Source organism: Gymnogyps californianus, chromosome 3 (assembly GCF_018139145.2).
Source record: "Gymnogyps californianus isolate 813 chromosome 3, ASM1813914v2, whole genome shotgun sequence".
NCBI lineage: Eukaryota > Metazoa > Chordata > Aves > Accipitriformes > Cathartidae > Gymnogyps > Gymnogyps californianus.
Window position 1 is genome coordinate 41,793,296 of NC_059473.1, and position 16,103 is coordinate 41,809,398.

The 16,103-nt window shown below is 42.7% G+C and overlaps 1 protein-coding gene across 1 annotated transcript in view; it reads left to right on the top strand.

Moving 5' to 3' along the window:
• The window catches only part of GREM2 (gremlin 2, DAN family BMP antagonist), a 38,879-nt gene extending 22,985 nt beyond the window's left edge, over window positions 1-15,894 (top strand). The window contains exon 2 of the mRNA XM_050894410.1: window positions 13,445-15,894. Within this exon, the coding sequence (XP_050750367.1) occupies window positions 13,446-13,952 (507 nt within the window). The 5' untranslated portion in view covers window position 13,445 and the 3' untranslated portion in view covers window positions 13,953-15,894. The remainder of the gene's footprint in view (window positions 1-13,444) is intronic.
• Window positions 15,895-16,103: the final 209 nt, after the last annotated feature.

Sequence of the window (16,103 nt, forward strand, 5' to 3'; positions counted from 1 at the left end):
CTAGCACCAACACAAAGCTGTGTTGATGCTAGGAGAACCATTACAGGTAGTTTGCCAAACCCTTCAGCTGATCGATCTCCCTTGCTGCTTCAGCAAGATATATAGAAATGCTTGAAACAGCACTAAGTGGTAGGATTAGTAAAATGGTGTAAACTGTAATGCACAACATGTTCTCTGACTACTTTGTAATAAGAGAAAAAAAAAAAACCCAAACTCTGAATGAGCAAGCTTTCTGATCACTTGTTCCTTCTCTTCACAATCAGTCTTGCATTTACTGGTCACATATGGAAATGTTAGTTAGTATCTAACATTGTAGTCATGTCAAAAGGGAAGCTGTCTTGGCCACTTCACTTGAACAATTCATTACTCTCAATCAAATCAAGCACTGACATGAAATGGAGTCTCGGTATCTTTGTCCTTCTATGTAGTAGCATGAGGTCATCAAAGATTACCAGAAGTGTAATCTCTCTCCTCTAGATTCCAGGAAGTGCTGCTTAAGTTAGAGCTGGGGAAGAGGCCTTGAATAGACCTGGAAGAGGAATGGAGCTTGCCATCTCACACTGAAATTTATAGCTAGATATTGGCTGACTCTTTCCGAGATACCTCCCTGACCTTTCTGAGAATAGCTTTCTGGAAGAGCCAAAGAGAAGAATCTTTAGATTTCCTTTTACTTATTGTCTACTTCTACTGAGCTTGAAAGCGTGAGTAATGGAAAAATATTCAAACCTTAACTGTGGTGACACAGTATGAATGGCTTATGGCCAAACACTGTAAAAAAACAAGGTCACATTAAGTTAATAAAGAGCCTCTAGGTGCTGTTTATCTTTTGCTCGTGTTTATATAAAGAGGGTCCCCAGTTACTATCAGCCAAAAAAAAATCCCTGAGCCAGTACGTCCCCAAGTTGGAATCCTCCCCCTCTTTGATGCTGCAAAATGATAAATGCAACTGAGGTTACAAGGCTAGAAATGATCCTGAAATTGCCTACAGAAGGGGAGCTCTGGCACTCTTCTGTGGGACTGTGAGCAGAAGAGGTTGGTGATTGTCTCTGTAGGCTTCCTCCCTTCTTCTTCTTCTTCTTCTTCTTCTTTCTTCTTCTTCTTCTTCTTCTTCTTCTTCTGTCATAGGGGAAGATCTTCCCTGCTGTTATTAAGAAACATGTGGACTCATTCCACTCCACAGTGCACCTATATGATGTGTGATTCCTTCACTTTCTTTCTGGGTATTAAAACTGGATCTGCCCACTTGACTCAGAAGGCTGAACTTTCAAATCCATGTCGGTTCATCTCTTTATCACGCAACACTCCATTTCCCAAGTCCTGTATTTGACTGACAGCTCAGCTCTGAGACTCTGTTCAGCTCCACAGTTTCAATCATTGTCAAAACTGCCAAACGAAGGTCTCACCTTCCAAATAGTGAGGATTTACTTCTTTAACTCCCATTACTAGCTTTGCCTCTGATTTACTAGTCCAGTGGCACACTACTGAATCTCCTTTCGTTCTGTGAAGGGAGTCTGAAGAAACCAGCTTGTGTGTGTTTTTAATTACGTGTTTGTTCAGCCCTCTGAGGATGTCAGGAGCTGTGAACAGTAAATGCCAAGTGATTGCCAGGAAGAAAGCTGCTGACTGCAGTGCATCGTAGACAGAACCCTTCTGTGTAACTGCCACTGCCTTGCCATGCACATACCGACGATATCTGATTTTGATTATAGTCTCTCCTCTGATGATAGTGCTGTCTCGGGTTCTCCTGGAGACAAAGTCTTGGTCAAGTGAAAACATAAGCAATGGTGTAGTCAAGGACAAAGTCAGTCTCCCCCAGATTCCAGTCTATTGACTCTTCTTTCTTCTTGATTTGGAGTGAACTGAAAGGCTAACAATCCTCCTTTAAATGAGCATAACTTGCTGTATTATGTTAGTCTAGACAAAGGAAATCAAATTAATTAGCAGAAAGACTGCAAATGTGCTGTGTAGGAGGACCTGTCATTAGAGTACCTCATCCAGGCTCCTGTGGCTTGGTGTGTATTCAGAATGATAGCTCTGGTCTTCCTCTGAGCAGAAGAGAAATAGAATAATACTAGGCTTCAATTAGAGACAGAACTATAATTCAGTCATGGGCAAGGAGAGGGGGAGGTGAGTCGGAAGGCGGCTGCTCTGCAAAGCCTAAGTCGTAAAACATAAAATCCTGGTTTATGCATGGCAACAGATCCTTCTATGATTGAATTACAGCCTTCATATTCAATAATGGGCCAAGTCTGTAAACCAGAATACAGACAGAACAAATATTTACATTCTTCGGGCAATGACGGAGGGAGAATCACTGAGCAGAGCATGAATCAAAGCCACAAGAACATAGATGTGGGACAGCCACGTGTTGCCATCAGTGTGAAGTGGGAGGGATGGAGTAAGTTTCCAGTATTTGGATGTGAAATTTCCTGTAGTACAGGTCATCCTGCAGCATTTCACTGAAAATTCATCTTTTAGTTAAGTGACACACACTGGCAATAACAGTGAGTAAACTGTAGGTTGTCCATTAATACTGGGTGCTATACATTTTCCAGTATATCTAGAAAGTGATATTGACATGTTTAGGTATTTAGCAATGTTTATGTTGATATTGCGTATCTAATTACGATTTTATTTGTATTCCTGACTTTATAGCACCTCGTAAGTTCTGTACTTTTGACAGTTGTTGAGCATCAGCTGCTGTGATTTATTTTGGTCCAGCTGACAGCTATGACAGTCATAAACATTACTGTCAATTTGGAAATATCGACAGACATGTAGTGAAATAAATGAAAATTCCTTTTGTTATCTTACAAAACAGCTTGAAAGTAAGGGTCAGAATAGTTCCAAAATGAAGAACTTGCATCAAGACATCAACTGATGCATATACTAGGGTAGCCAAGAAGCCATATAACTCTGAAGGTTTTGAACCTCAAATGTCATCTTTGTTTATAGGCTTGCAAATGCACATACACAAACAACCATCAGAGCATGCGGTTGCTGTGCTTCTCAGCCCTCACAGGTTTAAATTGCATTTCAGTTGCATACCTGAATTTTCTCATATGAGCCCTTGAGTGAACAGGCTTCCCTTCAGAGCAAAGCCCACAGCTGAGTTCAACATTTGAAACAAAAGTAATTAAACGGGGATTCTGATGGCCCATTAGTTAATCCACAAAAAGTAACTGCGAAAGTAAGCCAAGCAGAAGCCTGGTGTTCTTAGGGAAAGAAGAAAATGTCTTGTAACTCTCCAAGTAAGTTTGTGAACAGAAGAGGATACAAAATATTACAGGATCAACCCAAGGGTAATACCATGCATAGTGAGCAGCAGTGATTCGTTACTGCCTGGCTTCCATCTACATGTAGTGCCAATAAGTTTTTTAACTGTTGGGCCAGCTTACACCCTGAGCAAGAGAATGTATTAAAAACTTTGAGGTGACCCACTGTTGTTTCAAGTTGTCTTGTATTACACATGAACATTAGAGCTCATGAACTCTGATTTTCTATGGATGTGTTCGGTGTGCCAGTCCACCACAGTAACCCTAAACGTCCTCTTTACTACTCACGCCTCCTGTGGTACCAAACTGTGATATCCTTGACTTGTCCTCCCCCCTTCCCCTTCCCTGAAATACTTTTCATGCCTTCCTGTATACCCTAGGAGAAAACACACTTAGTGTAATGCAATAGGAGTTTCAAAACTGCCTTGCTGTCCAAGTTGTTTGAAATTTGGTCAGTGGATTAAAAAATGTAATTGTGAGGAACTGTCAGATGTGTAATTGCATGTTGCTTATTAACCAAAGAAAAGGCAAAAAAGGATGAGAGGATTCTGTAGATTTAGCCTCACTGAGGAGGAAAATGCTTTTCTGTGAAACTAATCATTCTGGTAAGGTGCTTAGTTACATGTTTGTGTGGCATAGACCTTGTTGCGGCTAACAGGCTGAATGGGCTTACTACTTGTTTTATTTGCTCATTCGCATAGGTTTTCTGCACTCTGTCCCCAGAACTGCTGTAAGTTTTAGTCAGGAGGACTGATGCTTTGTCAGGCAAATTTAAGCAGAGATAAATGTAAATGAAAAACTCTTGAAGCAATAAATCTATGCCATTTTTAGAGCAACTTTATGAAAATATATCTGCAATGGTTCTCGCAAGTGGCATATTGGAAAATAGTGGGATACATAGCCGAAATTTTGTGTGTATGGGAATTTGCATACTACCTAATAGAAAGATTAGCCTGTAGGATACTGAGATAAGAGCAATTCTTGTTTGAACCATCTGTGTTTCAGCTCTATAAATAGGATATTGGGTTACAAAAGTTCTTAATATAAACACTAGACCATCAATAACATGTTAGATTTTTCAAACAGGAACATGACTACTTAAGAGTCATAATGTAGTAACTGAGGATAGCGTCTTGAATAGAGAGCCTGAAAGAATACAAGTATCTGAATCTACCAGAAAATCTGGAAAATTTAAATGTTACTTCTCTGTTGATTAATCTAGTGTTTCTTATATACAAGATTACATGCCACCTATTGATTTTTAGCAGTAATTGCACTTTTCTGACCATTAAGAGAAGCAAGCAGAAATTCTTTTCAGCACTTTTATGATGCTTTAATGTACAGGCCTCAGTTTTCTTCTAGAACAGATCTCATCCAAATGCCCTCTTGTGGGAATGGTGCAAGTACAGTAATGCACATATATTGAAGACTAATGGTCTTCTCCCTTATTGGGAGCTAGAAAATGAGCTGTGTGCTCTGGAAGTAGTGCGCTGTTTGAAGCTACAAAGCAATAAAGTTCCTAATTCCATCTCTGTTCTATCAAAACTCAGGGAAACTATACTGGAAATTTTCATACAGAACCATTTTCATATACAAAAGTATAATGTTTTTAAAGAAAAGCTTGCCTAAGGGTAACAAATCTGGATTGATCAGCAAAAAGAAGAGCATTAGTGCCATGCGGTGCAATTGAAAGACATTGGAAATGGTCCATTCTCAGTTAATTTCTGACCTCCAGTAACTCAGTTCCCCTCTGTGCTCAGTTCTGGTCCCACCATATGTTGCTCACCAAGTTAGTCTACAAACATTGGAAGTTGTGTTGCTTAGTCAGGCACTGGTCTTGGATGAGATTTCTATGTTCTGTTGTAATGCAAACAACAAAAATATAATGGAGACTACTCATTGCAAAATAGTCTTTTGTAGTATTGATTCTCCAGTGAGGAAGCAATGAAATGAGCTATTGTATTTAAATGCTGAACTTTCCCCATTCTTGTGTTGACCGTCCTCCTTTCCGACAAGCTGAGGGATGGTCACAAATGAAGACATTTGCTCAAGCCACCGCTTCCCTTCTGATTTAGTTTTTAGTTTCCCAAGGGCAGAAGTCTGCTGTTTTCTCCTGAATGAAACACTGCCAAATGGGAGTGTACCAGCTGCCTTCTGCACAGAAGAATAAAGTTAAATGTAGGCTATTATTGCTTGCTGGACAAAATGTTCATGTGCAAACAGAACTGACTTGCCTCTTTGGGGCTCTTTATCTCGTGCTGAAAAGCTGAGGAACACAGAGAAGGAGAACAAGTATCTTTTCAACCTGGTTCACTCTTGCAAAGAGACAATTTTTGGATTCATAGGAGAACTAACTTTCAGTCCTTTCCAAAAAGCTATTCTCCTTGTATCCAAGGAGTTTTCTTTTTTTTATTCCTCCCACCCCCTGACTGTAGCATTCTCCAAAACCAGGTTGGGAGAAAGAAAATCAACCTCATGGATGGCAAGCAGAAATCTGGTTTTATTTTGTGGGTTTTTCCCTCCTCCCACTCCCCCTTTTTTCCCCAGTGTTGCATGTGCTGCCAGTACTGATGACTACCCAGACACTTCTGAGTAGGACATCTCACTCTGCTTGGGACAATTCACATGTGCTCACCAGGCAGACATTTGTCTGTGGTTGGCTCTAAAACCACAAGTTCCTGAAGCTGAAATTGCAACAAAATTTAGGAGTTTTAATCATAACAATATTCCAAAAAGCCTTTGTCCAGTTACCTGTTAGTATTCAATCTGAGTTCTGTGTTTTCACATTCCCCTAAAAATGACATGGCTGCATTACCAGAGCTACTGTAGGATGACTTAGCTTTTACATTTCTTGCAGCTTTTCTTCCTCCTCTTTATTTTACTTTTTCCGTGTTAAAATGATAAATGCTGACACAGTTGTGGAATCAAATCTTTGCTACTGATAAATACAGGGCAGTATGAAGTTGATAGTGCCTTGCTTCACTGTATTACCTGGCTAACATTTAGCCTTAAAAAAACCCCAAACTTAGAGCATGGTTTCCTTCACTATTTTCTTCTAGTTGGGTGATTGCCTTAGTAATTGCATTTATTATATGTGTATGTGTTTTTTGGGAAGCATTGGTATTTATCATGGATATAAGTCTTAGTGAATGTATCTCAAAGAAAAGTACCAGGGCTGGCTTCACCAGTACTTTTTTCCCCCCCTCCCCTCTCTCCAGTCTTCTGGAACTCTAGTTCATATCCTGGATATAATAGATAAAACCGGTATCTCAGCTAATGAAATCTTCAATGACTCTCCTCACAAACTCCTTGTCCTGGCTTTAAAAAATGAGAAACTTCGCTCAATTCCTCCAATACTAATACTACTTAAAAAAATAAAGTGAAGCACAGGTTTAGAAGCTATGCAAGATAAGAAGGATTCAGCCTGTGGAGAGCCTAATACCATAGATCAGTAATACAATATTTAAATCAATATACTTCCTGGCAGGATGTCAGTGCAAAGAGGAGCATTGGAGTAATGTGATGTCTTAACTCCGATGAAGTGAGCAGCTGCATTCTAACCTGTTTCAAATGAGCTTGTCTGAAGTTCCTGAAAGAAGGAATGGTTCAATGGTTATAAACATGAATTTCTGGAGGCAGTAAAGGTAGATAAGAAAGATAGAGGACAAAATATGAAGGAAAAACCCATCACTCAAGCTGGTTGGGTTTAGTGCCAAGGGTGAGTTTACCCTCAGGTTTTCTTCATAGTTGTTCCTGTCCTAAAAATAACATGTATCTGACACATTACACATTGCTGGATATGATGGGAGTAATTGGTTGAGTCCTTGATTCCTCTTATATTTTTGTGCACGAACCAGGAATTCTTCTAAACTCCCAGCCTCTTCAGAAAAAATTCAAGATAAAGCTCTTGGTTGTAGAAAATTTATAGTGAGAGCTGAAATTAGGATGAAGCAACAGCCTCTGAGTTGCTTTCAACTAGCTTTATCTTAGCATAGACTGTCCCCACTAGTGTCTTTGTTCTACGTACTTTGGTTTTGTCTATGGTGTACTCTGTTTTTTAATATTTTAAATTCAGTGTCTTCAGGAACTGTATTGACAAGGAGAACTTCTAAGTTCTGGCATTATAGCGGAAATGCTGTCCTCTCCTGAGGAATGCGGGCTGGCATCAGTGAAACCCAACCCCACCTTCCCCTTTCAAAACCAGAACAAGAGCCTGGACAAGACAGTACGGTTCCTGAGGCATCCAGCCTGCAGGCAGACCTTTTCTGTTTCCCTCACAGCTTCATGGTGTTCAGCACGGGCATGCCTGGGCCTCTCTGGGGGAGAAGTGTTGGTGCGAGGGAGAGAGAGAAGGATGGATCTCTTTGGTGAGAGGGAGAGAGAAGGATGAAGAGGAGGAAGGATCTCCATCCAAGCCAGCCAGGGAGGGTACAAGGAGTTTATTAAAGTCTGAACAAAATGTTTTCTGCCTCTACCATCTACTGCTGGGGCTGTGATGCAACGAAATAGCTTTCTCTCAGATCACTATAGAAGGTTCTTAGAGGGCAATATGGAAAAACTTCTGCTTGTAATGGCATTAATTATTGTTTTTTAAACGATTATTCCCTTTGGTGTTGCATGCAGTGGTTTTACAAAGTGATGCTTAGTATTCCTAGTACATGGTAACTCTACTGCTAAAATGCAGTGATTTTGTATCTGAATATCTGAATAACACATTCTAGCTGCAGTACTGGGTTTTCTGAGGTTTTTTTTAAGTTTGGTCCGCTCCCCGCCTTCTACATGTTTTGTTGTTGTGGCTCGCCTCAGTCTTGGCAATTTAATCGTGAGACTCTATTAATGATGGAATGATTTACTAAGAGGCCCATGGCTCTGCGAAAAGAAAGATATAGTACAGTGTTCAGTTATTGCTGACGTTGTTGAGAAACAGGAGCAATAGTTTCCAAAGGATACTTAAAAGGGAGAAGTTAGCACCGAATGCCTCCCTTGCACAAAGATGCCTGATTTGTATAGTCTTTATTTGAACATTATACCATTAGAATCATGCCTAACCATTAATAAATTAAATAAATAGCATTTTTGGCTTCCTGGTAGAGAATCTGATATTTCCTGGCTTCCCGCATCTGTTGCTAAAGCCAAGTTTTAGTTCTTTGAAAAGTTATTGCCTGGCTTGTGTTCAAGGAACACTTCTTGTGTCCCATCTTAAATGCTGAGAACTGACCATGTACACTGTGTTCTTACGTTAATATACATATGGCTGGTTTATACAGATTCTTTTTTGACTAGGTCTAATACAAAAGTAAGCGGGGAGTCGAAAATTTTTTTGGTAACAGGGATTCCCACAATCAGCTGAATAGCTGATCCCAAAGGAGCACTCTCGTGTCTCTGAAGTTTGCAGGATGGAAATTGTAACCATGTGACTGTGTATGTACTGTGCCACAGAACCATACCTGATTTAACCTAGCCTATAATTCCTGTCTTTTGCTGGTAGTTGAAGAGGAACCATTTTCCAAGGCAAACTCTTCAGCTGTTAATTAAATTCAAAATTTTCAAAAAGTAAACTATCTCGAATTTGTTTATCATCTTCCCAGTCATTGGCTCTTACAGTGCTTTTGATGGGTGTAGAGTAGGTTTATAGTACCAAATCTTCCACATGTATTTACAGGCTGAATCCGTCCTGTGACCTAGCTAAACGGGTAGGCTCTCAAGTTCCGTGGTAAGACAGGTTTTGCAGATTATTTTTTTTAAACCATTGGCAGTGGCTTTTTTTCTGAACCCCTCCCAGGAAGGCCTGGTAAAGAGGAGATGATTGTGTGACATATCTGTATCAGAGAGTTGGATGCTTCCAGGAATGCTGATAATGCCGAGAGCTTTGTAACTGTTGCATGCTAAAACAAACAAATGGGTCTCACACCTGCTGATTTCCTGAGCAGCTAACATAAAATATCACAGCCATCTTCCAGTCACATCCCTCTCTCTTTCTGTCCGCCTGCAACCCTGAAGTAGGCTGATCTGCAAAACTGGAATTCCTAGCCAGAAAGTGCATCCTGAGCTTAGAAACTGAAGTTACGCCTTGGAAAACCAGCGGAAACGGTGGAGCAGTCACTCAGCACAGACGGGCGCTGCTGTTACCTCCTGCCCTGTCTTTCACACCATGGCACCCTCTTCTGCATTGGGGGACTTCTCCAAAATGGATGCACTTGAATTCTGAGGTCGAATCCAATACTCCAATTCCCAGAGAAGTGCCCTAGCCACAAAACCATAGGCTATTTTGGGGGGTACACTGCTGCCTGTCCTGCTCTGGAGCTGGATTGCTTTCAAGAATGCGTGAGTTATAGGGCCAGAAGGTCGGTATGCAAGAGGGAGCCTGCCTTGGTAGATATTTTATGTTACACAGTAATTGGATACAAACAAGAAATAAAGCTACGGGGCAGACAGAGTGATCCTGGGTCTTCCCCTCCTAGCTGAGTGCCCTGACCTCGCTGGATTACCGAGCTGGATCTTGGTGTTCTTGCCTCCTTGGCTAAGGATTTTTTACACTCCTGGGTACCTGATAGCCCAGCTCCAGCATGACGGGTTTGATGAGTTTATGAACTCATACTTGATGCTGATTTCCTTATCTCAAAGAGATAAAAACTTAGCATGTGAAATGTAAATGCAGCTAGGCCTTGTTTGGTGTCTAGTCTAAGGTTAAGTCGTTTTCTGCACCAGCTCACGCACTGGAAAAAATGGGGGAGGGGAACTGGCAGCAGCTGGCAACGATGCTTGAAGAAGCTGAAAACTGTCACATGGGAGCTTCCACCGGCTCTGCCATGGGGAGCCCCCCAGTGCAGCGGGAATGGTGGGCCCAGGCTGGCATTTGTGCAAGTTTTAGAGGCGTTAGTCTCTTGAGGCAGTTCTTGCTTGCCTGGTCTCAGGCACATGCTGTTCAATTCTGTGACATCTAAGTAGGACAGAACTACCCTGTTCTTGCCAGAAGCCAGATTCTTCTCCAGTACGTTTTGTGTTTCTTCTCATCCCGCTCTGTCTGCAGACAGACAGCATTCACCACGTTGCTTTGCATTCAGACTGAGTTTACCAAAATGTTCTGTTTCTCTGAGAATACTGAGGTTTCTCTTCTCTTTGCATGTGAGCACCAAAAATACATGTAGTCCTTGGCATGTTGCTGGCACCAGGTGACCTTGTTTGCACCCTTACTTGCTTGAATAGGAGGTTTGTGTGCCAGGGCTTAGAAAGGGGTGATTTGCAGGCTAGTAAGGGGCAACCCTGCGATTAGAAATTCCGCGATCTGACAGGATGCACATTTGACCTGCTAGTGTAAAATAGATTATTATTCTGTTATGTAAACATTTTAAGATACAGGTTTGATAAGGATCAATGACAGAAATAGGTGGTGCATTCCTACCTGTCTGTAGAAGTACTTGCTAACATGTAACATGTACTGCAGTGTTTGATTTATAACCTTACAATAGTGGCTTTGATTAATAATGCTTTATTAGTTATAAACATAGACTTACTGAATAAATCCTTCTTACTCTGTTGACTGGCTCTCCATGCCTACATAAAACTATTTCAGTAATTAGAAAGCTACTATAATATTTCTCTGTATTGTAGACTTCTTTGAGTTGTTAGCTCTCTGTCAGCTTTCCTGAAGTCCTACACAGGATTTCTACTTGACCCCATCCTTGACACGAAAGGGAAACTGTTTCAACTTGCATTTTGTGATGAGAAAGGGTGGGTGTGGTAAGACCGGGTTTCCCAAAGAAAAGAGGAAGGGGTGGGGGAAAGAGTGCGTCTCTCCTTCTGATGTGCCTCTGGACCTGTACTGTCCTCTTCCCTGCCAGGATCAGGGAAATGAGACTGGAGAGGTGATATCCCTGCTGAAAAGGACCAAACTCCCTCCCTGAAGGGCGGTAGAGTTATTGCTTTGTGGGCTTGCGTTTCAAGAGAAGGGTAGAAGAGTACCCCTGAGGAGTGTTGGCATAAGGCATCTTGTGGAGAGCTCACCTCTGTCTTTTTCTAGAAGATGTAGGCTTGTAACTCCTGGGGTTTTTCTTCCCCTTTCTATATAAAACAAAGCAGTGGGGATCAGTTGTTTTATCTACTACTGAAATGCAGCCATCAGTGCAGAATAACATGAGAACAGTTTGAAAGGAAGCGTGGAACACTATATTCAACTGAAACTAATTACCTGATTAGGTTTTGGCCTGGCTGTGTGGGTTGACATCCAATGGTCTTGGCGACAATACCTGTGAGCAAAGCCAAGTCTAGTCTTGCTTCATTTAAAGACTCTGGACAAAACTTCTGGACTTGTGTGCTGAATGCTAAACAGTGTGAAAATAGGCCACTGATTTAAAGTACCCATGGCTACAATGGGTGTCAGTGGGCAGCTGGCATGCTTGCAGATGAATGAGCTTATTTGGGTTTTAGAAATACTGGTTTCCATTTAAAGATGGTTCTGTTTCAAGCACACAATCTGGTGAAATTTAACTCTGCATCAGAACATTCTCCGTTCACAGCTATAGGATTAGCACTTTCCTTTCCTTCAGCACTTCAAACTTCTCCCCTTTTAGAAATTTAGTCAAAGTCTGACACTGAGATCTTGTAAACTTAGAAAATCACCTAAAGGGATGTTATCTCACCTAGTCTGCTACAGCAGTTCCTTCTCTTTATCTCTGTAGGGGTTAAATACATTAGTTCTGCTTTGTTAAGTGAGAAGTATTTGTTATTGCTGTTGTCATCTTCTCTTGCACCTTTGCCGCAAACACTTTTTTGATCTGTTAGTGTCTTTGTTTGGAAAATGGCATGTTTTCATGTTAGGAGTACCTATGCAACATCTCAAGTGTCTATAGTGTTAGACATATCTATATTTACTGGTGTGATGGTATTTTTTTGTCTTGGTATCACTCTAAAGGAAAAAAAAATAATTACTTGGAAGGATTTGAAGCTTTACTGGGAAGAGAGGGATGAGTCCTTCATCTGTACGCTATTATAAAAATACAGTCCATTAAGAACAAAGGTGAACAGAGCACTTCTAGAAAGACTTGAAGTGTCCTTGCCTCCAAACGGGAAGCTTCTGGGCTGCACTCACTTCTGGCACCCTAGAGACCCTCTGTTCTCCCTTCCCAGGGAGAACAATGTGAAACGAACTGTCAGATGAGTTGTGGCGGTTCACTGGTGAGCATTGAGTTTATGAGGAAATTTAGTATGTCTATTCTGATATCCTGGAAGTGCATCGAGACACATTACTAAAATGAATTGGACAGGTGGTTGATGAAAATCCAAGAGCTGGTAAGAGATGCTTCACAGAACAAGAAATCCTAATAGACAACCATAGGAAAAAATATTTTTGCCAACTGGCTGACTATTTTAACTTAGCAACTTAGAGCTTATGCTCTACCCTATTCCTTAACATCTAAAATAAATATTGAATTCTCTCCTGTTTACAAACCTTCTTAAACCATTTGCCTAAGAGGCGTTGCAGTAATGAAGTCCTCAAAGTTGTGTTTAAGCATTTCCTCTTACTGCAAGAATAAATCCATCAAGTTTTCGGCCTCCCACAAAGACAACAAATGCAAGCCTGTAAGTGCCATAAAAGCCCCAAGAAACTTCAGAAGCAATTTAAAATAATAAAAATAAGCTTTTGGACACCTCTTGTTACTTCTGTGTGGAATGAGGCTGGGCAGGGACTCAGGGGCTGGAGAGGCAGACGGGAGTTCACCTTGTGTAACCTGGTATTCCCTTCCCCTCGCCCGCGCTGTCCCCAAATCATCTGTCACAGTATTGGCAGGAGTCTCCTGAGCCTTCGCTAGCCAGGAGTTTGCCCAGCTGTTTGGCCCAGGATTTCGCAGAGAAGGACTAGACCTTTCTGGCTGAAGCTTCTGTAAAATCACTGCTTCAGCGATCAAAGCAGCAGTGTCCCTGTGGGGGGAAAAAGAGTAGTTGGAGAGCTTGGGGGGGGCAGGGGGAGCGATGTGACTTTCCACAGGGCCTGGCCTCTTCATGATAAATAATCACCCTAGAGGAGAGCTAATCTCCTAGAAAAAGTGCTGGGATTACAAAGGCAGTAGGATCTCCACTTCTTCTAAAAGCGTGCGTAAAGTTCAACTCCGTTACAGTTCTGTGGTTTGAAAATGTGTCTCTCCTAACAGCTCCTTGTGTTGCCGTTGCAGGATGATTTGGAAATTTGCCTTGTCCGTTTTTCTGATGGCGGCGCTGGTTCGAGTAACAGACACCAGGAAAAACCGTCCTGCAGGCGCCATTCCCTCCCCTTACAAAGACAGCAGCAGCAACCACTCGGAGCGGAGGCAGCAGCTGAATAAGGAGGTGCTGGCCTCCAGCCAGGAGGCCCTCGTGGTCACCGAAAGGAAGTACCTCAAGAGCGACTGGTGCAAGACGCAGCCCCTGCGGCAGACTGTCAGTGAGGAGGGCTGCATAAGCCGCACCATCATCAACCGCTTTTGCTATGGGCAGTGCAACTCCTTCTACATACCACGGCACGTGAAAAAGGAGGAGGAGTCCTTCCAGTCCTGTGCTTTCTGCAAGCCACACAAGGTCACCTCTTCGACCGTGCAGCTGGAGTGCCCTGAGCTGGACCCACCTTTCCGACTCAAGAAAATTCAGAAGGTCAAGCAGTGCCGGTGCATGTCTGTGAATCTTAACAACTCAGGCAAACTGTGAGAGCGGGCGTGTAGCTACTGCTTGGTGCTGCTCCCATCAGATTTACTGCTGCCTCTTCTCTCCCACTGAGCAGACTGTCCATTTTGTTGGTTTGTTTGTTCTTTTCCTTTTTTTTTTGTGTTTTGGTTTCTTTCACGAGGCATCTCTCCAGCAAGGAAAGGCTCCTTGTGACTTGCCTACTGGAATAACACTTTATAATGGGCTGTGTTAGGCACTTCACCATAAAGTTTCATTGTATTTCCAGTATCATCTGACGGTTGAATCTTCTGGAGTGGAGCAGGCTCCCAGAAGTTGGGATTGATCATCTAAAAGTGACCAGTTGGCTGAATCCAGCATTAAATGTTTCCACTATGTGGAGTAAAGCCCGCTGCCCTACACTCCAGTCCCCTCCACAAGACGAGAACGCCTTCCCCATGCTTTGGTCTGGGGCTTGCTGCTCCCACTTGGAAGTGCTGGGGTACTGCCCAGGACTGGGGGACGCAGATGAGGGAGAGTAACAAGGAGTAACGTGCGAAAAGCAAGTGAGACTCTCCGATGAGGCTCATCTTAAGATGACTTTAATTGTGCAATGACAAACGGTTCCGGGCTTGTTGTCTGAACGGCAGATAAGAAGCGAGGGAGAGAGGGCGAGGCGCTGGGTCAGCCCCCGTGACCACAGAGCAGACTGAGGGTGGGTTCTGATGTGTTGTGGTTAGAGTATATCGAACACGTGGTCTCTGCAGCAGTGTTTATTTTGTAACCTAGCTATAGTAAACAGCTGTTTAAAGTATTATAGACCTAGCCTTGTATATTTTTCTTGTGGCAGAATATGCCAGAGATTAAAATATGTTGAGTAAGAGACTTGGTTGCTAGGTCAGCTGCCTGGCTTAAAATGGACATGGTTTAACTAGGCTTTCGGTAGGTTTTTGTGTGTTAGATATGTGTGTGTTTCTTACTCCAAAAAGGACAACATCCATTTATGACCTTATATTTATGCCTGCTCAGACCGGGGAAGGTGGGAAGGTCGTGGGAGAGGAGCTGAGAACACTTACGGGAACGATGTTTCCCTTAAGGTATAAAAGCACTGTCGCACAAAGGACAAAATTTGGTCATTGCTGGACTGAATACAAAAGCTACATCAGTGTCATCAGGTTTTGGGAGTGGTGTCTCTCCCATGATTGGAAACCGTGTTAATGTGTTAGTGTTAAAGGACAAACCCATCAGTCAGTGCCGCTGGAATGGGTCACAGCTGTAGGAGCAGGGAGAGAGTAAGCTGTAATTGCTCCAGTACTGGTGGTCCACTCAGTTTTTGAGTCCTGCATAATCAGTGTTGGTGAACACTTGCAGTTCATTTTAAGTCATACTATGTTGTTATTCAGTTGGTGGAGTTTAGCATGTCCTGTATATCCCATTTGTTACAGTTCTGTATTAGTCCCAGCTGCATTAAAATCCTATGTCTCAAAACAAACCAGCCCTTTCCCCCAAACCAAAGCCCATGCGTGCTCAATTGTCTGAAGCTTACAAATTAAAAATGACACGCTGACTCCCTGATGCATGTCTCACAGTTCAGCATCTGCATCTAGTGAAACCAGCTTGCTGTGGGAGCCCTTTCCCGCCAGCCTCTTCACGTGGAGCCACTTCAAGGGGTTAATGTGTTTAGCACTCTCGCCAGCCAGGGGTTCAGTGCCACAGGTCTCTATTATGTGAGACAGGCTGCTCTAAGAGGCTTTCAGGACTGAGCCCCACGAGAGCTCACCAAGCGGTTTACGGGGATTGGCGCGGGCAGGATGAGGTTGGTCAGGTCTGTGAGCCTTATGACGTGAACGGCCGTGGCTTTTCTGCTGTGATCTTTCAGCGTGTCAGAAGTGCACAGGGAGACTCCTCGCGCAGGGATGGCTTTAAAGGCTGTCGCTGCTGCGCTGCCAGCATTGTGCCAGCCACCGAATGGGCACCATTCAGTCTAGGCTTGAGAGTGTTGGTGTGGGTGGGATGGGGGCGGAAGGTGGCAATAGCTGTAGTCTGCTAAGACTCCAGGGATCTCAGTCGCCGCTTGAAAGAAATGAACTGAAAGTCAGGCATTTTGGACTAGAGAGAGAAAAGCATCCTAGTAACTTCAGTTAAGAAAAATGTGCAAGAATCTTTATCTTTAAGCTATGCCCTGCCTGGGTTTTT